General features: G+C 44.4%; 2 protein-coding genes across 8 annotated transcripts in view; both read right to left on the bottom strand.

The window, feature by feature from the left end:
* Positions 1–565: 565 nt before the first annotated feature.
* On the bottom strand, positions 566–20,600 carry LOC125304682 (double C2-like domain-containing protein beta). Of its 2 annotated transcripts, none has more exons than XM_048259144.1 (16): positions 10,984–11,307; positions 9,454–9,583; positions 8,207–8,290; positions 7,015–7,345; positions 6,772–6,894; positions 6,220–6,366; positions 5,911–5,990; positions 5,701–5,775; positions 4,584–4,693; positions 3,839–3,965; positions 3,135–3,191; positions 2,258–2,409; positions 1,612–1,693; positions 1,168–1,264; positions 651–797; positions 566–619 (listed from the first exon to the last, which is right to left on the bottom strand). In XM_048259144.1, exons 1-15 carry the CDS (start codon positions 11,085–11,087, stop codon positions 667–669), a joined length of 1,830 nt encoding a protein of 609 aa, XP_048115101.1. In that variant the 5' UTR covers positions 11,088–11,307; the 3' UTR covers positions 566–619; positions 651–666. The 2 variants fall into 2 exon arrangements, with proteins under 2 accessions (XP_048115101.1, XP_048115102.1); XM_048259145.1 differs by adding an exon at positions 20,536–20,600 and having other exon boundaries at positions 595–797; positions 10,984–11,257.
* Positions 20,601–22,016: 1,416 nt separating this feature from the next.
* The window catches only part of sec31a (SEC31 homolog A, COPII coat complex component), a 43,057-nt gene continuing 37,725 nt past the window's right edge, over positions 22,017–27,348 (bottom strand). For all 6 annotated transcript variants that reach the window (XM_048258469.1, XM_048258465.1, XM_048258466.1 and 3 more), the window contains 5 exons: positions 26,743–26,801; positions 25,999–26,241; positions 25,392–25,511; positions 24,341–24,412; positions 22,017–23,962 (listed from right to left, as the gene is read on the bottom strand). In XM_048258469.1, coding sequence (XP_048114426.1) covers positions 23,783–23,962; positions 24,341–24,412; positions 25,392–25,511; positions 25,999–26,241; positions 26,743–26,801 — 674 coding nt within the window. In that variant the 3' untranslated portion in view covers positions 22,017–23,782. The remainder of the gene's footprint in view (positions 23,963–24,340; positions 24,413–25,391; positions 25,512–25,998; positions 26,242–26,742; positions 26,802–27,348) is intronic.

The following is a 27,348-nucleotide window of genomic DNA, read 5'->3' as shown; positions in this document are numbered from 1 at the left end:
CACAGCTACGAGTCAGGTGTCATCTCTAGGAAGAGGACTTATCAGTGAGGTTGTAGGGAGATGACTTCTTAGTCTCTGAGGATGTAGGGAGAGGACTTCTTAGTCTTTGAGGATGTAGGGAGAGGACTTAACAGTCTCTGAGGATGTAGGGAGAGGACTTAACAGTCTCTGAGGATGTAGGGAGAGGACTTCTTAGTCTCTGAGGATGTAGGGAGAGGACTTCTTAGTCTTTGAGGATGTAGGGAGATGACTTCTCAGTCTCTGAGGATGTAGGGAGAGGACTTATCAGTCTCTGAGGATGTGGGCAGGGATGGATTACTGCACGGGCCTACCGGGCCCAGGCCCAGGGGCCCAAGGGGTCAGGGGGCCCTGAAGCCCAAGCCTTTGTATGGAATCATTGCCTCAATATCATCAAATCAGGATGTAGGTTATGAATCTGATTGAATTTAGTATTGCCCATCCCCAAAATGCACCAGAATACAGGAAATCACATCAAACAAATTAAACATTTTCTGGGGGAGGATCCCCAAACCCCCCCTCCCACACATACGACAATTAGTGGGGGGCCCTTAATACATCTGGGCCCAGGGGCCCAAAAGTTCATAATCCGCCCATGGATGTAGGGAGAGGACTTAACAGTCTCTGAGGATGTAGGGAGATGACTTCTTAGTCGCTGAGCGGCTGCTGGTTGTTGAGGAGCACGTGCCAGCGCTCAATCCGCTGGTCTTTGTTCTTCAGACACTCGTACCAGTGCTTCAGACATTCCCCTTTAGCAGAGATGCCCAGCTGACAACCACCTGCAGGGCCAGAGAACCAGAGAACCCACCAACATCTGAGAACCCAATCAGAACTCGCAGAACTCTGGCAAAAATGTATTGTCCAGGTGGCAAAAGGCTCTGTTTTTTTTACAGTGTAGTCACAGAATGGAAAGCTAGTATATCATGGTATCATATTCACTAAATGTGACAAAAAGTGTTCCGGGTTAGAAATCACTTAGAATTACTTACAGTGCCTTTAATAGACACAATACACTGCTCTCTTGACTCATAACATGCACAGTGCCTTTAATAGACACAATACACTGCTCTCTCGACTCATAACACGGCTCTTGTCACACTCACTCGGCGAGCAGAGCCCAATGCTTTCTGAACACACATGAAGTCTTACCGATGAAATCATTGGCCGAGCCGCGGTCATAGTCCCAGACAGATATGTCCAGTGTCTTCTTGGCCAGGTCACCGTGTTTGACCTCAAAACTGAAATCCTGCAAATGGACACCTATCATTAAGCCTGCAGCTCTATCTATCGGGACAGGCACCGTTTCCTTCACCCCAGGTCATCTATTTACCAAACTACGACCTGGCAGGTCATCTATTTACCAAACTACGACCTGGATGCAAATCAGGCCCTCTGGTCAATTAACCAGCAACTTTACTCACAGATGGCATTGAAACCCATCATGACATGGCACACGTGCACTGTAACCATTACATCAGTATGTGTATCTGCTAAAACATGGCATGCTGACACATAGGTTCATTAACTACATGGCACGTGTGTGTGTGTGTGCAGGTGTGTGTGTGTGTGTGTGTGTGTGTGTGTGTTTAAGACCTCATTAAACTCAGGGTTCAGGGTCTTCTTCTTTATCTGAGTCTTCCGTTTGCCTTTCTTCCCCATGTCAGGCTGCAAACAACTGCTCCACACACACACACACACACACACACACACACACACACACACAACACAACACAACACAACACAACACAACACAACACAACACAACACAACACAACACACACATGAATACCAGAACATGAGGAGAACACACTGAGGTTTATACACTGATTTTGCAAAAGTTCTTCAGCTATGAGGTTAATGCACAGGGGTGGGCAATACAGGCTATTATGTGTGTGTAATAGCTAGCACAATGAATAATCTCTGTCTTCATATAATGGATAATCTCTGTGTTAGTATAATGGATAATCTGTGTGTTAGTATAATGGATAATCTGTGTGTTGGTGTGTTAGATTATCTGTGTGTTGGTGTGGTGGATAATCTGTGTGTTGGTGTGATGGATAATCTGTGTGTTGGTGTGGTGGATTATATGTGTGTTGGTGTGGTGGATAATCTGTGTGTTGGTGTTTTGGATTGTCTGTGTGTTGGTGTGTTGGACTATCTGTGTGTTGGTGTGTTGGATAATCTGTATGTTGGTGTAATGGATTATCTCTTGAGGTCTGGTTGAATGCTGAGCACCTACATTTTGATGAAGGGGTCGGAGTAGCCGTTGGCGTCCATGGCGATCAGGTGAGCGCAGCGGATGACTCCCACCTGAAGCTCCCCTTTCTTACTGCTGTAGGTCAGAGACACTAGGACACGCCCCCTTTCTTCCGCCTCTGCCCCCTCGGTCACCTACACACAAACACGTAAACACACACACACACACACATACATGCACACACACGCACGTAGACACACACACGCACGCACACACACACACACATGCACGCAAACACAAATGTAGACACACACACGTGCATCCACACACACACACACGTAGACACACACACACACGCACACACACACACACAAATACATACACGCACAAACACAGAGAGACTCACCATCTTTACTTTTCCTAAGGTTTACACAACTATCTAATCTTATGGTTATGGTTATTGTTATGGGATTTGGCAGACGCCTTTGTCCAAAGCGACATCTAATCTAACACACAGGGGTGGGCAATGCAGGCTATCTATCCAAGGCTATCTATCAATACACACACACACACACACACACACACACACACACACACACATATTACGCCCACCCACACACACACAGACACACACCATACCCCCATACAATTTAACTTTTTAATTACTACTTTTAAATTATTCTTTAAAGTTGAGCTGGCTCTTGAGCACAAGAATTTCATTACTTATTTATTTTATTTATTTTATGAGTACATGACAACAAACTACCGGTACTTGAACTAAATCCCAGATCTAATCAACCTTTTACTTTCACGTAGTAAAATGGCATACCAGTGATAAACCACCCAATTGTGTGTGTGTGTGTGTGTGTGTGTTTGTTGTGTGTTGTGTGTGTGTGTGTGTGTATATATTAAGTTTTACCGTGTCATCATATAGAGCCATGCCTCGGACAGAACCGCCAACTGCTGTCCTCTTAACCTATGGAAAACACATGCACACATACACACAGAAAGATACAATGTGTTACAGTAACACACACAGTCTTACTAGGACACACACACAGTCTTACCAGGACACACACACACTATCTCACCAGGACACACACACTATCTTACCAGGACACAAACACACACACTATCTCACCAGGACACACACACAGTCTTACCAGGACATACACACACTACAGTATCTCACCAGGACACACACACAGTCTTACCAGGACATACACACACTATCTCACCAGGACACACATACAGTCTCATCAGAACACACACACACAGACTTACTAGGACACACACACACACACACACGGTATCTTACCAGGACACACACACACAGTCTTACCAGGACACACACACTATCTCACCAGGACACACATACAGTCTCATCAGAACACATACACAGACTTACTAGGACACACACACACTATCTTACCAGGACACACACACACAGTCTTACCAGGACACACACACTATCTCACCAGGACACACACACACTTTCTTACCAGGTCCAAGTGCTGAGTCTCACACACACACACACGCACACGCACACGCACACGCACACGCACACGCACACAAACACGAACACGCGCACACACACACACACAAACACACACACACTCTTACCGGGATGACCCTCTCCAGACATACACTGTAATCCTTCTTCTGGTTGTGCTTGAGCTTCTTCAGAGCGACTCTGGTTTCGCCAATGAATTCGTTATGGCCAAACCTGTCTTCGTCACTCACGGACAGCCTAAAGAGCAACACAATACTCGCTTACATGGTCTTATAGCTGAAGTTGGACTAATAGCTGTGATTAGTCTGATGTGGGCGCTTGCCTTTCTTTAGGAATAGCTTTTAACTGTTCAAACCAAGAACAATAACTATAATTATAATGGCAAAAAAGTATTTCTCTAGAAATCTAGGCGAATGATAAATGTCCACACATAAACTATAGCGATAACAACATGAAGAACAATATCGCTGGGGATCACTTTCAGAGCGATTTTGAGAATGATAAAAAGCTGATAGCCAATCAGAGAGTTAGAGTTGAGTTGTCTGAGTTAGAGTTGAGTTATCTCAGTTAGAGTTAGAGTTGAGTTATCTGAGTTAGAGTTGAGTTATCTCAGTTAGAGTTAGAGTTGAGTTATCTGAGTTAGAGTTATCTTTTATCGTTATCGTTCCTGGTGTGAGCGGCCCTCCAGTCTGAGGAGTGGTAATAAGTCTGATGGTTGGGTTAGACTTCGAGGATGGGTTTAATCTGATGCCATTCTTTAGTGTAAATGTTTTGCACTGCAGGTGTGGGAGGTCATGTTCTATAGGAGTGATGCAGCACGTTGCTGAGTGCTTAATCCTGCAGGTGCTGTTTCACCTGAGCGTTCGACGCTGCAGATCGTCACCAGTAATGCCATGGTAAACTAGAGTCTCGTTCCAGACGGGGTTGAGCGTATTCTTCTTTGTTTTAGTGCGCAGCTTGTTGGCCTGGAGAAACAATCAGAGAGTGACAGAGAGAAAGAAAGACAGAGGCAAGCCCGGGGATGGAGGAGGGAGAGAGAGGGAGAGAAAGAGGGAGGGGGAGAGAGAGAGGGAGAGAGAGAGAGAGAAAAGAAAGAAATAGAGAGAGAGAAAGAAAGGCAGAGGGAGGCCCGGGGATGGAGGTGGGAGAGAAAGAGGGAGAGGGAGAGAGAGAGGGAGAGAGAGAGAGGGAGAGAGAGAGAGAGAGAAAGAAAGAAATAGAGAGAGAGAGAAAGAAAGGCAGAGGGAGGCCCGGGGATGAAGGAGGGAGAGAGAGAGAGAGAGAGAGAGAGAGAGAGAGAGAAAGACAGAGGAAGGCCAGGGATGGAGAGAGAGGGAGAGAGAGAGAGAGAAAGAAGGTAAGTAAGAAAGAAAGGTGACGGTTTCTATCATAACTTTCAGTTCAGTTACTTCCTCTGCATCACCATAATACCCTGCTACCCTGATTGGTCCAGCCTCAGAGGCACCAAACAGTTCTGTCTCCTCCAGGACACTTTAATATGGTAAATGGACTGCAGTTATATTTTATTATGGTAAATAGACTGCAGCTATATTTTATTATGGCAAATGGACTGCAGTTATATTTTATTATGGTAAATACACTGCAGTTATATTTTATTATGGTAAATAGACTGCATTTACAGTATATAGCATCTGTCTACTCCACCGAGCACTCAATGCGTTTTACAGAGTACTGCCTCACATTCGCGCATTCACATTCCCACTCACACTGATGGCGGTCTCTCTTCAGTAGTGATTGGCCATTGCTCACCAATGATTGGTCAAACCTCAGTGGTGATTGGTCACTTGTCACTATTTATTGGTCCTACCTCCCTGGTGATTGGTTACTTCTCTCTAGTGATAGGTCACACCTCATTGGTGATTGGCCACACATTATTGGTAATTGGTTTTACCTCACCGGTGATTGGCCACAGTTCACAGGTGATTGGTTCCACCTGACGGTCATCACCTACCTTACTGGCCCCAGGCAGCAGGTGCAGCTTGACGTAGGGGTCAGCGAGCCCATTGGAGTCCATTGGCTTCAGGCCCTGCAGGAAATACCACAAAACAGTCTCATAGAAGACCTCAGGCTCACTTTTCAATCAAATAGTGCAATGTCTGCATCTGTGTGTGTATGTGTGTGTGTGTGTGTGTGTGTGTGTGTGAGATAGATGGCACACGACCTTGGCTTTGATGATGCTGCAGTGTAGACTGCTGGTCTCCCCTTCATACAGCAGACTGAACTCCAAACAGCCCAGAGTTGCTAAAGCAGGTGAACAGGTCAGGTGCAACAGTGTGATTCATCAAGCCTCATTCCACTCCATCAGATTATATTTAACACACTCTTGGTTTGTTAAATGATTTCCCCTTGGGGATCAATAAAGCATCCATCCATCCATCCGCCAATCCATCCATCTATCTATCTAACATGGTATTAATATTTAACTGACTCTTGGTTTCCCTGAAGATGTTCATAATCACTGGTGTCTTACGGGTGTCGTCGGAGTCGTAGCCGTCTGCCTCTTCTGCAGCGGGCGGTGGTGGTGGCTGCGGTGGGCCTGAAGGAGGGGCGGGGCTCTGTTTCCCTGGTAACACAGGCAGAGATGGAGATGCTTCTGCCAGGAGGGGGCCTCCTTGTCCTGTACGAGGCATCAGGAGGGGAAGCACGAATTGAAACTGTCACGATACTTCGCTGAGTAACTCACAAATCTATAACATCACGATACGTCACAGAGTAACTCACAAATCGATACTCGGGTAACTCTATGGTTATTTATGAATAAACGACTACATTTCTCATTGTTGTGCCTTTATTTAACTCTATGGTTATCTATGAAAAAAACACTTAATTTCTCATTGCTGTGCCTTTATTTAATTCTATGGTTATCTATGATAAAACCACTACATTTCTAATTGCTGTGCCTTTATTTTCTGTTCTAAACTTCCTCACTGGAACCTATGTCCTCACGGGGATTATTGCTTAATTACACCACAGGTGTGAGTGTGAGTATGAGTGTAGGCTTGGTGTCTGTCTCAGGTCTTACCTGTGATCAGGGTTGAGTCTCCAACGTTTCCCTCATCTGACTGAGTGTTGCCATGGTACTCTACCTCTGACACAGCTCGGATATGTTGTTGAACACCTGTGACCTGTTCATGAGGTCTCATTTCTGATTAAACACACACCACACACACACACACACACACACACACACACACACAGTTAAACCTTGAACATAGCGTTAATATTTTCCGTTTAAGCTGATGCCGTCATGGCTTAACCGGCCTACCTTGGGCATCTGGCAAGTGTACACACTCCTCACGTGCACGCTTCTGACCTATGTGCTCCTCACGTGCACACTGTTCGTGCACAGACCCTGGGCACACAGGTGACTCGGTCACTGCAGGGGGGTGACTCTGGACCCTAAAGTCTGCGGCTGGGGCTACTGTGCCTGAAGGGGGCGCTCTGGAGTCTATGGGTGGGTCATCTGGTTCTGTGTGAGTGGCATCAGCGTATCTGGTCGGGGTACTGGAGTCTGCAGGTGCTGGGACAGATGGAGCCGGTGCCAATGCCTTCTTAGTCTGTCCCCTGAAGAACCAGGCTCCAGATCTCCTCGATACCTGAAGGAGACGCACATGTTAGGCACATCCAGTATATGAAAATAGCAGTAATGTCAACGACTGGCAAACCGTTGACCTGGGTTTAATTCCAGAACCTGCTGTTGAGTCTGTGTCGCTTTGAATAAAAATAACTGCTAAATATCGGTGAAGTTTAACATCAATAACATTTAACATTATTTCAGACAAACGTGTGTTCATTACTGTGTGATCAGTAGTGTGTGATCAGTAATGTGAGTTAAGTATGTTCCTAAAAAGACTATTAAACAGCTTCAGGTGATACAAAATGCAGCAGCTAGGAATCTAACAAAAACTAAAAGAACTGACCACATTACTCCAATTCTTAAATCCCTGCACTGGCTTCCAGTAAGTCACAGAATTGACTTTAAAGCACTACTGCTTGTTTATAAATCAGTAAATGGAGCAGGACCTAAGACATGCTTCAGCAGTACACACCTTCTCCTCTCAGGTCCCAGGTGAAAAACCTGATAGTAAAACCTACTGTTAGAACTAAACATGGTGAAGCAGCTTTTAGCTGCTATGCGGCTCAGCTCTGGAACCAACTTTCGGATGACATCAAAAAGGCCCCAACTGTAGACAGTTTTAAATCTAGACTTAAGACCCAACTGTTCTCAGATGCTTTCTGCTAACTGTGCTGAGTTACACATTTGAACTATTCTTTGACTGTATTGCCCTTCTATGCTTTTATTTGTTATTATTGTTTGGTTTTGTTTATGTAAAGCACATTGAATGACCTCTGTGTATGAAATGCGCTATATAAATAAACTTGACTTGACTTGTGTGTGTGTGTGTTAAGTGTGTGTGTGTGTGTGTTCAGTAGTGTGTACTCCTCTTCCTCCTCACCTCCTCCTCCTCACTGCAGATCCTGCAGAACCACACTGCCCGCGAGCCTCGTGTCCGCCGAAGACCACACTGTGTACACACCCACTACATAGAAGAGGAATTAGTAAACACACACACAAACTACAAAGAAATTCTACAGAAGAGTGGTTAAACAGACAAACACTACAGAGGAGGCCTAGGTCAACACACACAATCTAACACACACACACACACACACACAATCTAACACACACACTCTCTGCAATGAAGTGTATAAAATTATCATTATTAGCATTTTAATTTCATATATATCATTTTTTTGGGGGGGGGTGGTGGTGGGGGGTGTCCCGCATTTGAAGCTAGACACACGTTACAGAGAGGTTCACCACAAACTCATCTTAACTCACAAACCATAAATTCATAATTTCACCATATTTTATCAATCTTATATTAAGATCAAAAAATCTATTTGGTATTGTTTTAGTATGAAGACACTTTCCTAGTGCGGTCTCAAAAGATAATTTTTACTTATTTTAAGAAGTCTTATTTTTTATTTTTTTGTCTTATCAAGACAAATGTGCTCATTGCACTCGATACTGTTTTGTACAAGGCAACAGGATACTTTTCTGTAATGAGGCCTCAGGGATAGACTCTTCCACACAGATCACATGTCAATGGAATACAGGTCTGACTCTGGATACTCTGGACGTAGCGTCTACCCCAGCCCAGGTGAGTTTGACCCTGCCAAGGTGAGTTTGAACCAGCCAAGATGAGTTTGACCCTGCCAAGGTGAGTTTGAACCAGCCAAGGTGAGTTTGACCCTGCCAAGGTGAGTTTGAACCAGTCCAGGTGAGTTTGACCCAGCCCAGGTGAGTTTGACCCTACCCAGGTGAGTTTGACCCTGCCAAGGTGACTTTGACCTCCCCAAGGTGACTTTGACCTCACCCAGGTAAGTTTGAACCAGCCCAGGTGAGTTTGACCTCGCCCAGGTGAGTTTGACCCTGCCCAGGTGAGTTTGACCAAGCCCAGGTAAGTTTGACCCTGCCCAGGTAAGTTCACCCAGACAGGTGAGTTTGCCCTCGTCCAGGTAAATTCGACCCAGCCCAGGTGAGTATAAGCCAGGTGAGATTGACCTCACCAAGGTGATTTTGACCCTGTCCAGATGAGTTTGACCCGGCCCAGGTGATTTTGACCCTGTCCAGATGAGTTTGACCCAGCCCAGGTGTGTCTAAGCCAGGTGTGATCCAGGTGAGTTTGTACACCTGTACCTTTGTGCACTGGTCGCAGGCCACAGCAGCTGGTCCCCTGGCACTGAAGGCCACCGCACACAGCAGGCAGGTGGACACGCCGTCACCATGGGCTGCCAGACGCACACTGTCTAGCTCCTGCTCCAGACGCCTGCCAAAACAACACATGGACATATCACACACACACGCGCACACACACACACACACCACCACCAACACATACACACACACACCTACAGACGGACACACCACACACACACACACACCCTGTGACTGACACACACACACACACACACACACACACACAGACACACCACCAACACATACACACACACACACAGTCTACAGACGGACACCACACACACTCTCACACACACACACACACACACACACATACATACAGTACACACACACACACACACACCGTATACACACACACACACACACACACACACACAAACATGAACAGAGACGCACAAACACACACACATAGACAGAAACACACAAACATTCTCACACATACAAAATCAGTCGCATAACTTTGCCAACACATCATGAGAACAAAACAAAAAAGCATGCAAACAAAGTAAAAACACATATCCACAGATATAGAGCACGCACATACCGTATACACACGCACAAACATACACACACACGCACACACACACACACATACACACACACAGTACACACACACACACACACACACATACCGTATACACACACACACACACACACACATGAACAGAGACGCACAAACACACACACACATACACACACGCACACACACGCACACACACACACACACACACACACGCACACACACACACACACACACACAGGAAAAGGACAGAAGGTCAGGAGGGAGGTTTTCTTTCCAACACTGATGTCAGGTCCTATTAGCTGATGTCTGCTGATGCCTGTCTGTTGTTCGGCGTTTTCCATTCCCAGAGGCTGTTGTTATTTATGTGTGTGTGTGTGTGTGTGTGTGTGTGTGTGTGTGTGTGTGTGTGTGTGTGTGTATCAGGGCTTAACAGAAGGCTGCACCCCCACCCATATGCCCATTTAAAAGCCTTAGAGGTGTCGAGGCTAAACTAGCAGAACATGTTTGAATAAGAACATCAAGGTTCAGCGGTTTGTCTCCTGCATGTCTGTGCATCTCATGTGTCTGCTGAACGTGTGTCCTGAGTCTGTGCACCTCATGAGTCTGCTGAACGTGTCTCCTGTGTCTGTGCACCTCATGAGTCTGCTGAAGGAGGACGCAGGACACACTTTAATCAGAAGATCTGCTCCCACTCCCACACACTCCCACACACCCAATGTCCTCCACTCTCTCAACCCCCCCCCCCCCCCACACATATATGTACACACACACACACACACACACACCTTTACAGCCCATCCTTCCTCTTTCCCTCTCTCTCCCTCTCGCTCATACACACACACACACACCACACACACCCCCCTCACACCGACAAAACACACACACCTCACACAACCCCCTCACACTGACACACCACACACACACACACACACACACTTTTTCCTCACCCGATGCGTTGCTGTTCCTGTGTCTCCAGTTGCTCAGCTCGTTGTAGAACCCCGTTGATAATTCTTCTCTCCTCTTCAGTCAGGTCATCCTGACACACCGCCATCCTCTATCTCTCTCTCTCACACACACACACTCACACACCTACCTAAAGTACACACCTGCCTCACTTCTCCTCAAACACACAGACACACACACATATAGAGTACACGAAATTCTCTCCTCACACACGCCTCAAGTAATGCTTCCACTGACTTCAGATATGCCTCAAGTCACCTGTACCAAAAACAGAAACCCGGGGGATCAGAAGAGACTATGACCCATGACCACGTATCCTACCGTAACGCTACAGCAGCTGATACTGTATCTCACTCATCTGAAGAGTAGCTTTCAACACGCATTCTCTCTTCAACACACAGGAGAACAGAGAACAAAAAAACACTTACAGTTTGATTCATTTGGACTGAAAAAAAGAATACAAGCTCATGTCATACAGTATGTGTGTGTGTGTGGGTGTGTGTGTGTGAAGGAGACTGTGTCCTCTGCTTCTGATAATAGTGATGGGTGGGTGGAATGGGGGGGGTGAGATGGGGGTTAATCACAGCATAGACAGCGCTGAGTAACGGGCACTGACACCCACGTGACCCCCATTACTCACCCTGCCTGAGTCAGGGGCGGATCTAGAGATTTTTTCCTGGGGTGGCGAAGGGGTGGCATAAGGTTCCAGGAGGGGGACCATGGACATTAGGATTTCATTGAATATGTTTTGTTCTCTACATTACATTACACGAGGTGGGAGGCAAATCGGAGATGCAGCTGGCGTTTTGGATGATGTGGGTTTTAATATGTGAATTTCTTTCTCTGTGTAATCACTATACAGTCTGTGTAGTCTGTACTTAAATTATACAGTGTCAAAAAGCAATTCTAGGGGGGTTTGGAGGTATGTTCCCCCATGACCCCTCAAATGATTTATTCTAGTTAGTTTTGAGGGAATATGGATACATTTATAAAATAAGCCATTAATAGATTTAGGTTATATGGATTGAAACAAGATTCTGATGATTTGGGGGTATTTTTAAAACATGACCCCTCAAATGATGTCTTCTAGTGAGTTTTGAGGGAATATGGACAAATTTAGTCTTACAAAATAAGCCATCAGTAGATTTAGGTATCTGAATTGAAACAAGATTCTAATGCAGGATTGTTGCAATGATAACCATGACTGTGACTTTCAAAACCTTTTCATCTGATTCAATAAAGACCAAGTAAGTACCTTCTTAGTCAAAACATTCTTTTTGGATTTATTATAATACAACAATTTAAAATGTACATAACAAGAATGCAATTATTAATCTACCACCTCAATAATAAACATGCAAACACACACACTGGTGGACAGTAACTAAGTACTGGGTATGGGTATCTAATTCAATTATTTAATTCTTTGGAAGGTTTTTACTTCAACCCCCCACTACAATTAAAGGCCAAATATCTTTAGCAGGGATTAGAAACGGTTCAAAGAATGAAAATGAAAACCGAAACGAACACAGTTTTTGGAAGGACGAACTGAAAAACGGAGCAAAACCAATTGTTCCGAGTGAAAACGTAATTTTCAATTTTAGATAACCGGTTAATAACGGTATTTATCATTCGATTAACCTTTGTTTGAATATTATTCAAAACTCCATAGGCTTGGAAAGTCACCTGCCCACACAGTGTTCCCCAGATCCCTTATAAGATGAATTTAGTCAGATGTTATGAATCGGTATCTCCCCTGCATAATTGGCTAGAACTAGTTGATAAAAAATAATATTAATATCCAACACTATCTAACTGCCTTTTCCAAGTATGTAGTCTAAATTACTGAAACAATTTGTGAAATAAGATACCAGAGACACTAGGCAAATATGTATAGGCCTGTCATGCTGGTAGCACCATACATAGGTTAGGCTATTGCAAGGCTTAAAGCAAGGACATTTTCTGTGCCTTTAAGTCAGGCTATTATTTTTAAGACCTAATATTATATAGGTGTTATAATATTATGATATCAAATATTATATAGGTATTATAATATTATGATATCAAATAATGTTTTTGCTCAGAAAGAACCTAAATGGAAATCAGTCCCCCTTAGTCCCTGATCAGTCCCCCTTTTAGATCCCTGATATTAAAGTACCTTTATAAATATCTTATTAAGAAACGACCTCAATGAATGACGAATGAACAAGCAACATGTTAATTTCTTGAGGACACTCCTGTGCTGGCCTCAGCTTGTTGGTTCATCTACCAGCAAATGATTGAAATCTATCACCCAATGAAACTGGACGATTTAACTGGAATCTAAGCAATTACATCTCATGCACAAAGCTTCATATGTGATGTGCTTTGACATCATCAAACGTCTAGTCTACTCTGAGTAGGGTTTGTTTGAAAATAGTAGGCTACTTTTACTTATTGTGATTGAGTAGAATTTCAGTCATGTAACTGTACTTTTACTTGTGTAGATTGATTGAAAAGAAAGGAAAAAGAAAAACGTAACCGCCACCAGCTTGACACCGATTAGATATTCTAGTTTGATTTGACATGTCGACCAAATTTAGATAGTCATAGATGCTGGGAAAGTGGATGCATGACAATTTTGAGAACCCGTGTTGAATTATCACGTGTATTTGGGTTGACATCGACAGCAGTATTTACCATCAAAGTTTATAAACTAGCTAAACACACAAATACACTTTAAACGTTAAGCTACGCATGAGCATGCCCTTATTATCTGACCTGACCATCATCGAAAAATTCGATGAGACAGTCTTGCGGATGTAAATGACGTAAACTAACAGTGAGGTTGTTGCCGGGTTAACTGATTTATGGACTGACTATGGGTCTGATTATGGACTTTTTCAACTTGGTGGTCAAACTTACCACTTCGTTGTAGGCCTACAGACAGTTGACACATAGTTGCATGCACTGTGCAATCTGCTGCCAATGGTGAAATTTCGCGCTGATGGGTGAAACCATTGTGAGGGGGCGGGGGATTCTAAATCGGCGATTTCTGTTTGAGAGGAGTTTGGTGCGGGTTTCACACCTTCTCACAGTCCAACATGTATGAACATAAAATATACTTAAAAAAATATTATCTGATTTATAAATGGGGTGGCAACAGGGGTGGCAAGACTGTGTCCCAGGGGTGGCAGTTGCCACCCTTTGCCACCCCGTAGATCCGCGCATGGCCTGAGTGATACCTCATCTGGACTGAGGACGGGCAGGGTGGGAAGAGATGGGCAAGGCCCCATAAAGGCCGTCAACAGCGACCTTCAGCAGAGGTCACATCACCCACTACACACACACCCACCCACACACACGCACACACAGCACTAAAGGAGATAGAGACCCATTACATTACTGCGTCTGCAGACAGAGATGCTTTCCACAAGTGCATGAGGAGAGCAGCACGCTGTCCGTAGCCAGATGGGTGATGGAACATACAGGATCTGATCTGCCATCCCCAGCCATCCCGTCAACATACAGGTGCCGTGGCCAAATCCCTCTACACCCAGTAGTATGGTCTCACCCAGTCTACCTATACCCCACCACTACCCCCTTACAACTACCACCTTACACATACCCCCGTACAACTACCCCCTTACACATAGCATGCATAGTCTGTCTGCCTCTTCACCCCCTCCATGTTTGGTACTGTCTGTCCACTAGCCACTTTTACCACTGTCTTTATGCCTCACTGCGTGCTACTGTATATTAGCACATTAGCACATATGCATAACCCCCCCCCCCTCCATGCCACAGCCGAACTGTGGCCACACTTATACATTTTCTTAAATAGTTAAATATATAGATATATAGACTTTACTTTATTTCTGCATTGTTGCACTGTTGGACTTACTCATTTGCACTATCACCATTGCACTCATTCACACAAAGCACCTTAGAGCACCTTACCATACCTTACTATGCACAGAGAATCACAGGCTCAGTCCCTGCCTCAGTCATTGCAAGCGCCTCTGATTGATTAATCACCACTATGTGGATACTGTTTTTAGAATTGATTTAGATTAAGTGTTCGTTAGTATAATTTGTATTTTTGTATTTTAGTATATTTAGCATATTCTTTATCTTCTACTGTCCTTATTGCTTAGTTGTGTTTTTATATTATATACTTTAATTACTCTTTCTGCTGTTAAAGAATGTGTTTGTGTTGTCTGTATGCTGCTAAGACCTTGAATTTCCCCTGGGGATCAATATAGTATCTATCTATCTATCTATCTATCTATCTATCTATCCTGTACAACTACCCCCTTACACATACCCCTTACAACTACCCCCTTACACATACCCCTGTACAACTACCCCCGTACAACTACACCCTTACACATACCCCCTTAAACATACCCCTGTATAACTACCCCCGTACAACTACCCCCTTAAACATACCCCTGTACAACTACCCCCGTACAACTACCCCCATACAACTACCCGCTTACAACTACCCCCTTACAACTACCCCCAACTGGACCGCACCATACAGTATCTGTTCACTTACTGCACATCCCCATACGACTACCCGCAAACACCCTCCTCCCCTACACACACCTACTACTACACCGCCTCACCACCCTGGCCATCCCAGTCTTACAGTGTCCATCCACACACACTCAATAAATCCATCTGTGCCCTAAACTCTGGTGTCTGTGTGTCAGATGCTGTCCTTGGGCTTTGCCGTATGAAGTTCTGTTTGAGCCATGGCGTAGCAGTAGCATCAGCATCAGCATCAGTGTCCTGCTGTTCCACATATGGGCTCCGAGCTGACCTGAGGTCATTTCCTGTCCTGTCATTGAGGAAGTACCGCTTAACAAATTTAATCTTAAACCCTATGTAGTGAGTCTCTGTCACTTTGGATACAAGTATCTGCTAGAAAAGCCCAGAAATATAAGAATGGGGTCCTAAACTCTGGCATCTCTTGACAGTGCTTCAGACACTACTGCCAGAGGGCTTTAGGCTTGCCCTTGCGCTTAAAGAAGCCCAATGCAACAATTTTAGCAAAAATTACCATAATTATGCAGGTTGAGAGTCGTTCTGATGGTTCTACAACACTTTTTGGGTCGTTTGGTGGGTGCTTCGTCTCCCCCTAGTGCTTCTCCGCGGAAAAAACGAATATGCAACTTTCTGGTCCCGGACCGAAGAAATCCGGATGTGACTCGACGGAAGGCCTCGAAAATGTAGTCAGATTGTAGTTTCTAAGAAGACTCCAAAACGGACTCCGACTTGGCTTTGTTGCTGTTGAAATTGTAAGTAGCCTACCCTTGGGTGAACTTTTGTTTTTGTAATGTGGTTTGATAGTCTCTTGAACAATGTGTTTGCTCGACCGTTTTATTGTGAGCCCTGTACTGTATGTGTTTAGCTTGGTTTCTGATGGCTAGCTCGCTAGCTAGTGGGGGTTTAGCGTAGCAGTCACTTGCTACCAAAGCTGCAGGGGGAGCTAAGTCGTGAAAAATGCGAGCCCAAATCAGGCGAAAAAACCCAGAAACAGCGAAGGAATAACCAGACTTGCATAGGGCTTCTTTAAGAGAGAGAACTCCATTCAAGCCTCAGGACCAAGCTAAAGCGAAATGACCACACAGTGACTTGGACTGGACAGTGTCTGCTGCTGAGTGACATTCAGTGACAAATCATGGATCTCCCTGACCTCCCCAAACCGCCCCCACCCCCCCTCCCCTACTCTAGTGTCCACAGGTTCTCCTCTTAATCTCCATGATGTAATGTTTACAGACACCAACCACGGGCGAAGGAAATAGAATCAGGGCATTTTACTTAAACCTGCCACATTAAATCACCACAACCAGTGCACAGTGCGTTTTCTCCCGCCCCGAGGAGCACCCCCCGCTGCGTGGACACAGATGTATTCCTACGCCCTGCATGTTGTATTAGGACACCATGTATAAAAATAGTCCCATCAAATACATAGCCCATAACACCATTCGGGGGCAGCAGAATTCCATTCTATATGAGTGGTGCAGATGTGTACTCAACCTGTAGACTGTACTACTCTGTGAGTGTAGCCTAGTATACTGAACACATTCTACTCTGAGTATATTATCCATACTGAACACATTCTACTCTGTTAGTGTGTTATCTATACTGAACACATTCTACTCTGAGTGTGTTATCCATATTGAACACATTCTACGGTGTGATTGTATTATCTATACTAAACACAATCTACTCTGAGTATATTATCCATACTGAACACATTCTACTCTGAGTGTGTTATACTAAACACATTCTACTCTGAGTGTGTTATCCATACTGAACACATTCTACTCTGTGAGTGTATTATACTGAACACAATCTACTCTGAGTATATTATCCATACTGAACACATTCTACTCTGTGAGTGTATTATACTAAACACAATCTACTCTGAGTATATTATCCATACTGAACACATTCTACTCTGAGTGTGTTATCCATATTGAACACATTCTACTCTGTGAGTGTATTATATATACTGAACACATTCTACTCTGAGTGTGTTAGATATATTGAACACATTCTACTCTGAGTGGAAACTGAGACTGCAAACCCCAAGCGCAGGGTGGTGGTATCATGGTTACTAAGGAACTGGGTTAGCAAACAGCTGCCAGAAAAAGTTGAGGGTTCAATTTCCAGTTGCCACCCTTGTGTCTGTGAGCAAGGCACTTAACCTGAGACGGAATTGCTCTGAGAATGGCCCTTGTAAGAATTGACGTAAGTCACTTTGGATAAATGAGTAAGACTAAGGCATCAATGGGTAGAAAGAAAGAAGAAAGGCAGGTGTGTGTGTGTGTGTGTGTGTGTGTGTGCTCCATGTGTAGCCTGCTTCTGTTTCAAATAAGTGTGTGTGTGTGTGTGTGTGTGTGTGTGTGTGTGTGCGCCTACAGATATGTCTGTCTTTGGCTGTTCATTCATTGTCAGTCCATCCCACAGGAGTCTTTTTCTGATGGGAATATGAACAGGCAGAGCTTCAGGCAGAGGCAGAGAGAGAGAGAGAGAGAGAGAGAGAATGTGTGTGTGTGTGTGTGTGTGTGTGTTGCAAAAAAAGGAACTGCAGAAAATGACCAAACAGAAGATGTTAAGGAGGAAGAGAGAGAGTCTGACTAAGATGTTTCACATGTTTCACCTTGAGACATGACAGATAAGCGATTGTGTCTAAATTAAACAGTTAGAAGGATGTAGTAATTGGCATCATGGGCAGGACACATCTTCAGACAAATCTGACAGAGGGAGGCTGAACTAGATGTACCGCAGAGCGGTACAAAATATGACCGCCGCCCAGTTCAGCACATTTTTTCCACAAAAAGAAATGTGGAAATGTGCGGCCTATATGATTCTAACTGTCTCACTAAATTGCATTATCCACACTCAATTCTCACTGGTATCTGCTAGACAACAAATACCAAAACATGATTAGTTCATAGATTTCACATGTAAAATTCATTTTATACAACCCCACCTCCATCTTGCCTGTTCATAATTCTGAGAAATTCTTGATTGTTTGTGTTATGTTTATGTTATGTGTGTGTGTGTGTGTGTGTGTGTGAGTGTGTGTGTGTGTGTGCCTGCGTGTGTGCTTGTGTGTGTGCCTGCGTATGTGCCTGTGCATGCAAGCGTACATATGTCTACTGTGTGAGTATGTGTCATACGTATGATTACTGTGAATGTATGTGTGTGTGTGTGTGTGTGTGTGTATCTGTTTGTGCACATGTGTGCACATGAAATGGGTTAACATGACCCCTGGAGGCAAACATACGGGAAAAAATGGTCATCCTAGGCCCTACAGTTCTCAAGATATTCACAGAGAACTGTGTCTGCCCTACCCTCCTTTCGGGGTCCAGTTCAGCCCAGGGCTACAGATCAAAACGAAAAATGACGGTTCCATGCCATCCATGTGGGGGTACATGCCCACCAAGTTTTGTGTACCCCGGTCTTTCAGTGTCCCGGGAATCCTTGTTGGTGTACGTCACTAAATGTACACATAAATTGTTTTATTGTAAGGCCCCCCATGAACTAAAGTACACAAAACTTGGCATGCATTCGGAGGGTGTCGTAATGATTCTACACTTTCAATTTCGTGCAGTTTTGACCTTGTCAGCCAGAGATATTGTGATGAAAACACCTAATTTTTTGCTTTTTCATTTTTAACTAGGTGGCGCTGTGCATGAAATAAGTGGTAATGGGATGGGTTGACATGCCCCCTTTAGACCAACATACATAAAAAAAGGTGGACCTCCTAGGCCCTACGGTTCTCGAGATATTCACAGAAAACTGTCTGCCCTACCCTCCTTTCGGGGGTCCAGTCCAGCGGGGGGGCTACAGATCAAAACGAAAAACGATGGTTCCATGCTATCCATGTGGGGTTACATGCCCACCAAGTTTCGTGTACCCCGGTCTTTCAGTGTCCCGGGAATCCTTGACTGAAATTTGGGCATGCGGAAACAAAACAAAAAAAAATCTGCTTCGCTTCGCTGCGCGGCGGTCATAATGAAGCATGCTTTAGCGCCGCTATGTGCTTCAGGGTCGGAACAGAAGCTGTTTAGCGAAGCAGATGGCATAGGGATCTGAGGGAACACTGATGCCTTTTGGAAAAAGCCTCTGTCATGTTGTGATGCACCTTGCACCGTTGTCTATGAAGCGAATTAGGTCGCAATGTTCCCGGTTGTCTTTTGTCTTAAGGTGATGATACACGGGACAACTTTTTCTGCAATGCAACTACATAACCATGAACACTGCTCAAAACAGTTTCCAGTTGCCTTGTGAATCATGAGCTTTACAACTAGAGACTGTCCTTGAACCCCCAAAAAAAAAAAAAAGAAAAGAAAAGAAAAATGAATAATTTCGCTCGGGAGGATAGACGCATGGATGTTTAGGGCGCGACGGGGCAACCTTTATCCAGCAGTCTTACTACAAAAACTCCTCCGGCGGTCACGGACTTCAAAACTAAAGTGACCAACACACGAATAGAAATACGCACTCTCTGCACGCTCTACTTAATCAAATTGCATGCAAAAATCGCCAAGAACAGCTGCACAATACCACTGGATGCCCAGTGTGTTTTTATAATAGCCTAGAAGCCATATAACACAACTCTTGCTATATCTGATAAATGGCTATGCATGGTTACAGTGCCCTGCAGTTGCACTTTTGGGTTCACGATATTTTGCAAGCTTGTTCGAATGGGTTAGAAAAGTAATTGCGCCTCAAAAGATTAGCCTACATTTTATCCACATATGAGAGTAGGGCCAAACTAAGATTATGCGCTACACAGCAAAACATATCAAAACATGTGCAGCAAAGTTAAAATGTTTTCAAGAGAACATGAGTAGCCTAAGCATGCATGCGCGTATTTCAATAGCCAATAAAAAAAAAACGTAAAACATGTGTATTTACGTCTTGGATAGATATACAAAAGCACAAATAACCAGCATTTTTTTTCTTTCCCTGTCCAGACAATAGGCCTATGATAAAAATAAGAAAAGATTTAGCTTTTTAAAGCTGCTCACCCGTGTTCCGTCTTCGGGCTCGTGAATGCTGAGGATGCAGCTTCAAGGATACGGCGGTCCCTCACTCCAAACTCAGAATCATCTCAGCACGCTCTCGCTCTCTCTCTCTCTCTCACACACACACCTCAAGCTGATTTATTCAGTCTGACAGTCTCGTGTAAAATATTTGTGAAATTATCATAAATCCGACGATTTAAAAACTTGTGATACAAATGTAATGTCTGTACGTGAAAAGCTTAAATGCCATTATCTGCAGGGTCATATGATTCTAATGCGTGTCCAGCATTACCAGAACGTTTAATAGTAGGCTGGCCATAAACTTAGGCCCTACCACTTTCTTAAGTGCTAGACAATGTCACCGACCCCAGAGGTGAGGTTATTTGTTTATATATGAATATATGATAAGTGATAAGTGCATCAACATAGGTGTAACCAAATTTCAATACGACAAATAGGGGTAAACAAGTGCTGCAGTATTCCTTAAGTAGGCTACAACGCATACTATTATGTTCATGTATTATGGTTATGGGATTTGGAAGACGGCTTTGTCCAAGGAGACACACACAAAAACAATATAATATTTAAAATTTAACAGGGAACAGAATTATTATGCTCATGTCCGACACATTGCATTTCCGGCATATAAATGGCAAATAATTCCTGCTTTGATGCCCAGAAATCTGTAGTTCTGATAGTGCAGTTATTTTTTGCAAGAGTAACCAAGCAACATCCAATCTCTAGCTACAGTATATCTAAAAACACAACAGACCAGTCTTTTAAAAACAATCTGACCAATGACAAGACCGACCATTTAGCTTGAGTCATGCAAGCAGATACAAATGCCAAGCAGAATAACTGCAAGTGCGACTGCAGGTTGACCTTTCTGGCTTTATTTGACCAATGTAATTGTAAATTTAGGCCTGCTGACTATTTGAACTTCAGGCACACTTCAGGTTTAAAATGAAAAAGTCCCCATCTCATGCATAATTTGTCTTAGCTTACAATTGGGCTACAGTTTACATGACATTTAATGAATTCACTCTAAGCCTGTGTTCTGTACATTTCAAAGAATGTTAAAAAGTTCAAAGTTGAAAAAGCAGTCATGCAGAAAAGATAGTGGTACTATGATCATCATACATGATGTGTCTACCAAAGCCATGTTATATTTAGAACAGCTTGTTACATGTTTGCAATGTTCCTTGTGATCTGATGCGTCAGGCGTCTGCCATAATGAACTAATTAAATAAATGGCAGCTAAAACATGAGCATCAAACATAATAATGTGTCCTGCACAAAGAGGAAACTTCACAAGATTGTCACATCACCGTTTTAGCAATGATCACTGTTGTTGATCTGTAGCTTTCCACCCTAAAAAACATAATCTTAGTGTCCAGCTAACCAAGCAGTCTCAGTACTGTGCTGTTTATTTGAAAAGACACACATGTGTAACTAAAATATGATATAAAAGAACAGTCACATGGTTTACATAATTATGCATTTATTGATAAGATTCAAAAACAGCATTACAGACTCCTGATAACAAATTACTTTTCCAACCCGTCTGCAGAGAAATGTTAATAAACGTCTTAGACCAGTTTTTTCTTCGTAGATTGCTATTAAATTTTACATCAGACTGATGATCAGAGAGATCTCACAGAAGAGGAAAGACACCAGAACCAGGAGTCACGTGTCCACATACGACTGCGGTCAGCACGCCTCGGAACCTCCATCTCTGAGGACAAGCTGCAGTGTTCTGCAGAACAGACTGCTTCCGTTGAATAAGTCGAAGGCAAATATTTCATCTTCACGGCCCATGACACAACTGAAACCTCAGACACACCATATACTGTACACGGAGACGTGTCAGAAACACTCACACACACACACATTCCCTTTGTGTCTACATTTTAAGCCTGTGGTCAAGCCAAGATCTTTGTCCAATCTGTTACTCATGGTCTTGAGCCCTTGCAAACCTCGGTCATGAACATCTCTGGACGCATAATGCCATCATAAAGAGCTCAGAAGCAGACTCCGACTGGTCAGACTGGAGCTTCAGAGGAGTAGCCCCCAGCCAGCGTCCAGGTGATAATATAATATGAGTGACGGACAGACACATGGATGCTTCAATGAGCAGCCCTTCGTTTACAACATGATCACTGCTACTAAAAATATTGCAGCAATTATTCTCATAATTAAAAGGTGTTGCCATTGCAACTTTCAAATTAAAAACCTTTAAAATAAATAGTATTTATGGAAACATTGGCTTGTTTTTGGATCCTCTGGTTGAAAAAGCTGCAAAGGAAAGCCAAGCGGAATCTTGCTTCTTGAACTAAAATAGCCAAAGCTTAAAAGCACTGCATCTGTAGTAAGATTAACTGACTAATACATACTGAAGGCAAGATTACTACCACTGTCAGTCACCTTGGGTTTGGCTTAAAGAAGGTGACTGAGTGAAGAACAACCTTTTGGGTCGTCTACTTCATTTAAAGCATGCTGCATTCTTCAGACTAACGTTCTGCAACTGTGATTAAAAGTCTTCCCTAAAAGCTTTAAGAGAGTTAGATAATGATTAGATTGGTTCTGCGGAGCCCGCAGAGAACCAGAAAGACTCCAGACCGCAGATGGGCAGACAACTGGAGATTGAGCAGACTAGTCCCGGGGGCCTTTAGAACACAGTCAGGAGGGTTCCGTGTGTGGTCGGGTGGGTTTCTAAGAATGCCACCCGGTTCAAAGATGAGTTCTGTAAACACCATTTGTGTGAGGTTGGTTCTGCGGGTTCCGTTGGGGTAACCCCATTGCACTCTGCTCTCACTTGATTATGCACAGAATAAAAACGACAATAAAACAAAGAAACGAAACAAAGAAATAAAACAAAAATGGGAAATAGAAGACAGACGTCAGAGGTGTGACTAAGATGTCAGCGGAGAATAAGACTGGCAAACGGTCAAGCGCTTGGTCCCGCATCCCGACGTTTGGGCACCTTACTGATCAGGACAGTCATGGCTTGGACTAGAGTTGCGTTAACACTGGTAGAGTGGCAGCATCTGTGTTTGTGTGTGTATGTGTGTGTGTATGTGCAAAATAATGTGTGTGAGTGTGTATACATGTGTGGTGTGTATGTGCGTGCCTGTATGTGCACACATACAGCATGTGTGAGTGTGAGTATGTGTGTGTGTTAGTGTGTGAGTGAGTGTGTGTTAGTGTGTGAGTGAGTGTGTGTGTGTGTGTGTGTGTACTCCCCCTTGTCTCACACCCCGAGTTTGATGGCCTCTGTAAGCAGCACTTTGAGTACAGGCATGAAGGCGGAGATCTCACTGAAGTTGCTGCTGCTCACGATGTGTGTGTGGATGTTAAGGCCGTCGGTGTACGCCCGCGACTCGATGCTGCGCGCCATGTTGTGCAGGCCACCCACGATGGCTGGAGAGAGCTGATGGGGACACAGGAGGGGGATGTTACAACTAGAATTAACCACACACACACACACACAAATGGTCACACACACACACACACACACACACACACACACACAAATGGTCTTTCCCTCTTCCTCACACACACACACACAAATGGTCGTTCTCTTTCTCTCACACACACACACACACGGTCGTTCTCTCTCCCTCACACAAACACAAACACACACACACACACACACACACAAATGATCATTCTTTCTGCCTCACACACACACACACACAAACACATGGTCGTTCTCTCTCCCTCACACACACACACACGGTCGTTCTCTCTCCCTCACACACACACACACACACACACACACACACACACACACACGGGTGGTACTCACACTCTGCTCCCTCAGCTTGTCATACAGCATCTCAAGGCGTTTGTTGGCCACGTCCAGCTTCCTCTTGGTTTGCTGAAAGAGAAGAAGGCCGCCATTAGACTGGTCAGATACGGAATCGTCAGACTGGTCAAATATGGAACCTTCAGACTGGTCAGTTACGTAATCGTCAGACTGGTCAGATACGGAACCGTCAGGCTGGTGAGATGATGTTTTTCAGATATGCGGCTCAACGTCTTCATATGTGCAGAATTAGCGCACTTACTCCTATGTTTGAAAGCGACTAATGAACCATCAGACTGGTCGGCGTAGTGCCAAAGGAGCTGGGCTAGCATGCAGCAGTGTGGTAGCGTAGTGGCTAATGAGCTGGGCTAGCATGCAGCAGTGTGGTAGCGTAGTGGCTAATGAGCTGGGCTAGCATGCAGCAGTGTGGTAGCGTAGTGGCTTAGGAGCTGGGCTAGCATGCAGCAGTGTGGTAGCGTAGAGGCTTAGGAGCTGGGCTAGCATGCAGCAGTGTGGTAGCGTAGAGGCTGAAGAGCTGGGCTAGTATGCAGTAGTGTGGTAGCGTAGAGGCTAAAGAGCTGGGCTAGCATGCAGCAGTGTCATAGCGTAGTGGCTAAGGAGCTGGGCTAGCATGCAGTAGTGTGGTAGCGTAGTGGCTAAGGAGCTGGGCTAGCATGCAGCAGTGTGGTAGCGTAGTGGCTAAGGAGCTGGGCTAGCATGCAGTAGCCTGAGAAGTTGTGGGTTCAATTCCCAGCTTCCACCGCTGTGCCTTTGAGCAAGGCACTTAACCACACAGAATTGATATATGCCAGTTACTTTGGAAATGTAAGCTACTGAACCATCAGACTGGTCAGACAGTGAACTGCCCCTCAGATACCGAACTGCCCCTCAGATAGCCTTCTTTTCTACATAGAGTTGTGTGAGAGAGAGAGAAATAGAATGAGTGAGTGTGTGAGTGAGTGTGTGTGTGCGTGAGAGTGTGAGTGAGTGTGTGAGCGAGAGAGAGAGAGAGTGTGTGTGAGTGTGTGTGAGCGAGAGAGAGAGGACTCACCGGATCGGAGGCAGCAGCCAGGCATTTCTGTACGAGTCCCTCGAATGTGGTCTTGAGCATCATGTGCTCCTGTGGGATCGGCTTCTTGGATACCTTCTCTGCTGGCAGCTTCTGCATGGGCTACACATACACCACACACACACACACAATACACCATAAAACAACACACACACACCATCCAACAACACACCACCCAATAACACACACACACACACACACACACAAACAAGACAGCCATCAGGACAGGACAGAACAGTTATAGTTGAGCAAACACATCCACCACAGCTTTAAGATGTTTTTATAATCTAATCTAATTCTGTTTCTAAGTAGTTGTAACATAGTCGAGCAAAACATCCTCAGCTTTAAGATTAAGTTGAACATTTAAGCTTTAGATTTAACATTTTCTATACATTTAAGTTCCATAACTCACTGCATCTTAATGTATAACCTCAGTAATAATTGCATAGGACTGACAGAAACACAGATTAAGTTTAACATTTAAGCGTAACATTTTCTATACATTAAGTTCCATAACTCACTGCATCTTAATGTATAGCCTCAGTAATAATTGCATAGGACTGACATAAACATAATCCCATAGGCACACCTGGATGCGGTCTCCCGTAGGGGCTCCTGGCGCCCCCTGCAGGTTCATGAGGGGCACAGAGGGGGGTCCGGGGGCCGGGGCTACGCCCTGGGGAGGGTGGTGCTGCATGGGGGCGTAGGGGGCCTGCAGGCCAGGCTGGGGGTAGGGCTGTGGGGGGCCCGCGGGGGCCTGGGATTGGGGCTCCCCTAGCGGAGACATGATGGGGGCGGTGATGGGGGCAGGAGGGGCGTAGTTATCCAGAACCTGCAGAGGGGGAGGGAGAGAGAGGGAGAACATTAAAGAACCACAGGGGGAACATTAAAGAACCACAGGGGGAACATAAAGAACCACAGGGGGAACATTAAAGAACCACAGGGGGAACATAAAGAACCACAGGGGGAATAACGTTCATTCGTGTTGGTTCTTTAAAATAAACGTTTAAGAACTTCAGGGGGGAAGTTGAACACTACAGATCAAACTGAAGTTAAGGGTTTTTGTTCCGTTAAAGAACTAGAACCCTGGATTTTACACCAGGTCGAGAGATCCATTCTGACTGCCACTGCTTTCAGAAGCACCCATGTTCTACTGTAATGTACATTTGCGTGTATGTGCATATGTGTGCTATGCATGTGTGTAATGTATTATACAGTACATGTATGTGCTGTATGCAATGTAAGTTATGCATGTATGTATGAATATAATGCATATTAATGTATACATAATATTATTGTAATATTTATTTAAAGCCCAGCATCGCACACTCACCTTCTTCTTCTTGGGGCCTCTGGTCAGGTTGGGGGGGTCATTCCAACCATTCTGAGGTCCTGTGAAGAGGGAGAGGGAAATGGGGGGGGGCGGTCCATTAGTGCTACAGTTCTGAAGGAAGGAGGTCACTCCGCATACATGAGTGATCGACCGCAATGACACCCAGCAAAGCTGCATCAAGCAGCGCAGCACACCCAAAATCACCAATCAATTACACAAGTTATTTGGAGAAGAATTATGCCTGCATAAGCCTACCAGAGAGCTGTTAAAAACATACAGAAGCCATATGGGATAACATCTTTTATCTAAACCTTGATCTACATACTTTAAACCCACATAGCCTTATAAAAGTGGCTAGCAAGACTATATAACCACTCAGTATTACTCAAGCTATCAGCCAACACTTTAAAACCATACAGCATTATAAGTGCTACCAGCAAGACTATATTACCACTCAGTATCACTGAGGCTATTAGCCCACACAGGATTATAACAGCTACTAGCAAGACTATATAACCACTCCATATCACTGAAGCTATCAGCCCACGCTACATAAACACACAGCATTATAACTGATACTAACACGTGCGACCTCCCCACAGCATT

Source organism: Alosa alosa, chromosome 12 (genome assembly GCF_017589495.1).
Source record: "Alosa alosa isolate M-15738 ecotype Scorff River chromosome 12, AALO_Geno_1.1, whole genome shotgun sequence".
Taxonomy (NCBI): Eukaryota; Metazoa; Chordata; class Actinopteri; order Clupeiformes; family Clupeidae; genus Alosa; species Alosa alosa.
The sequence above is the reverse complement of the archived record's forward strand: the minus strand, read 5'-3'. Positions and strand labels throughout refer to the sequence as shown.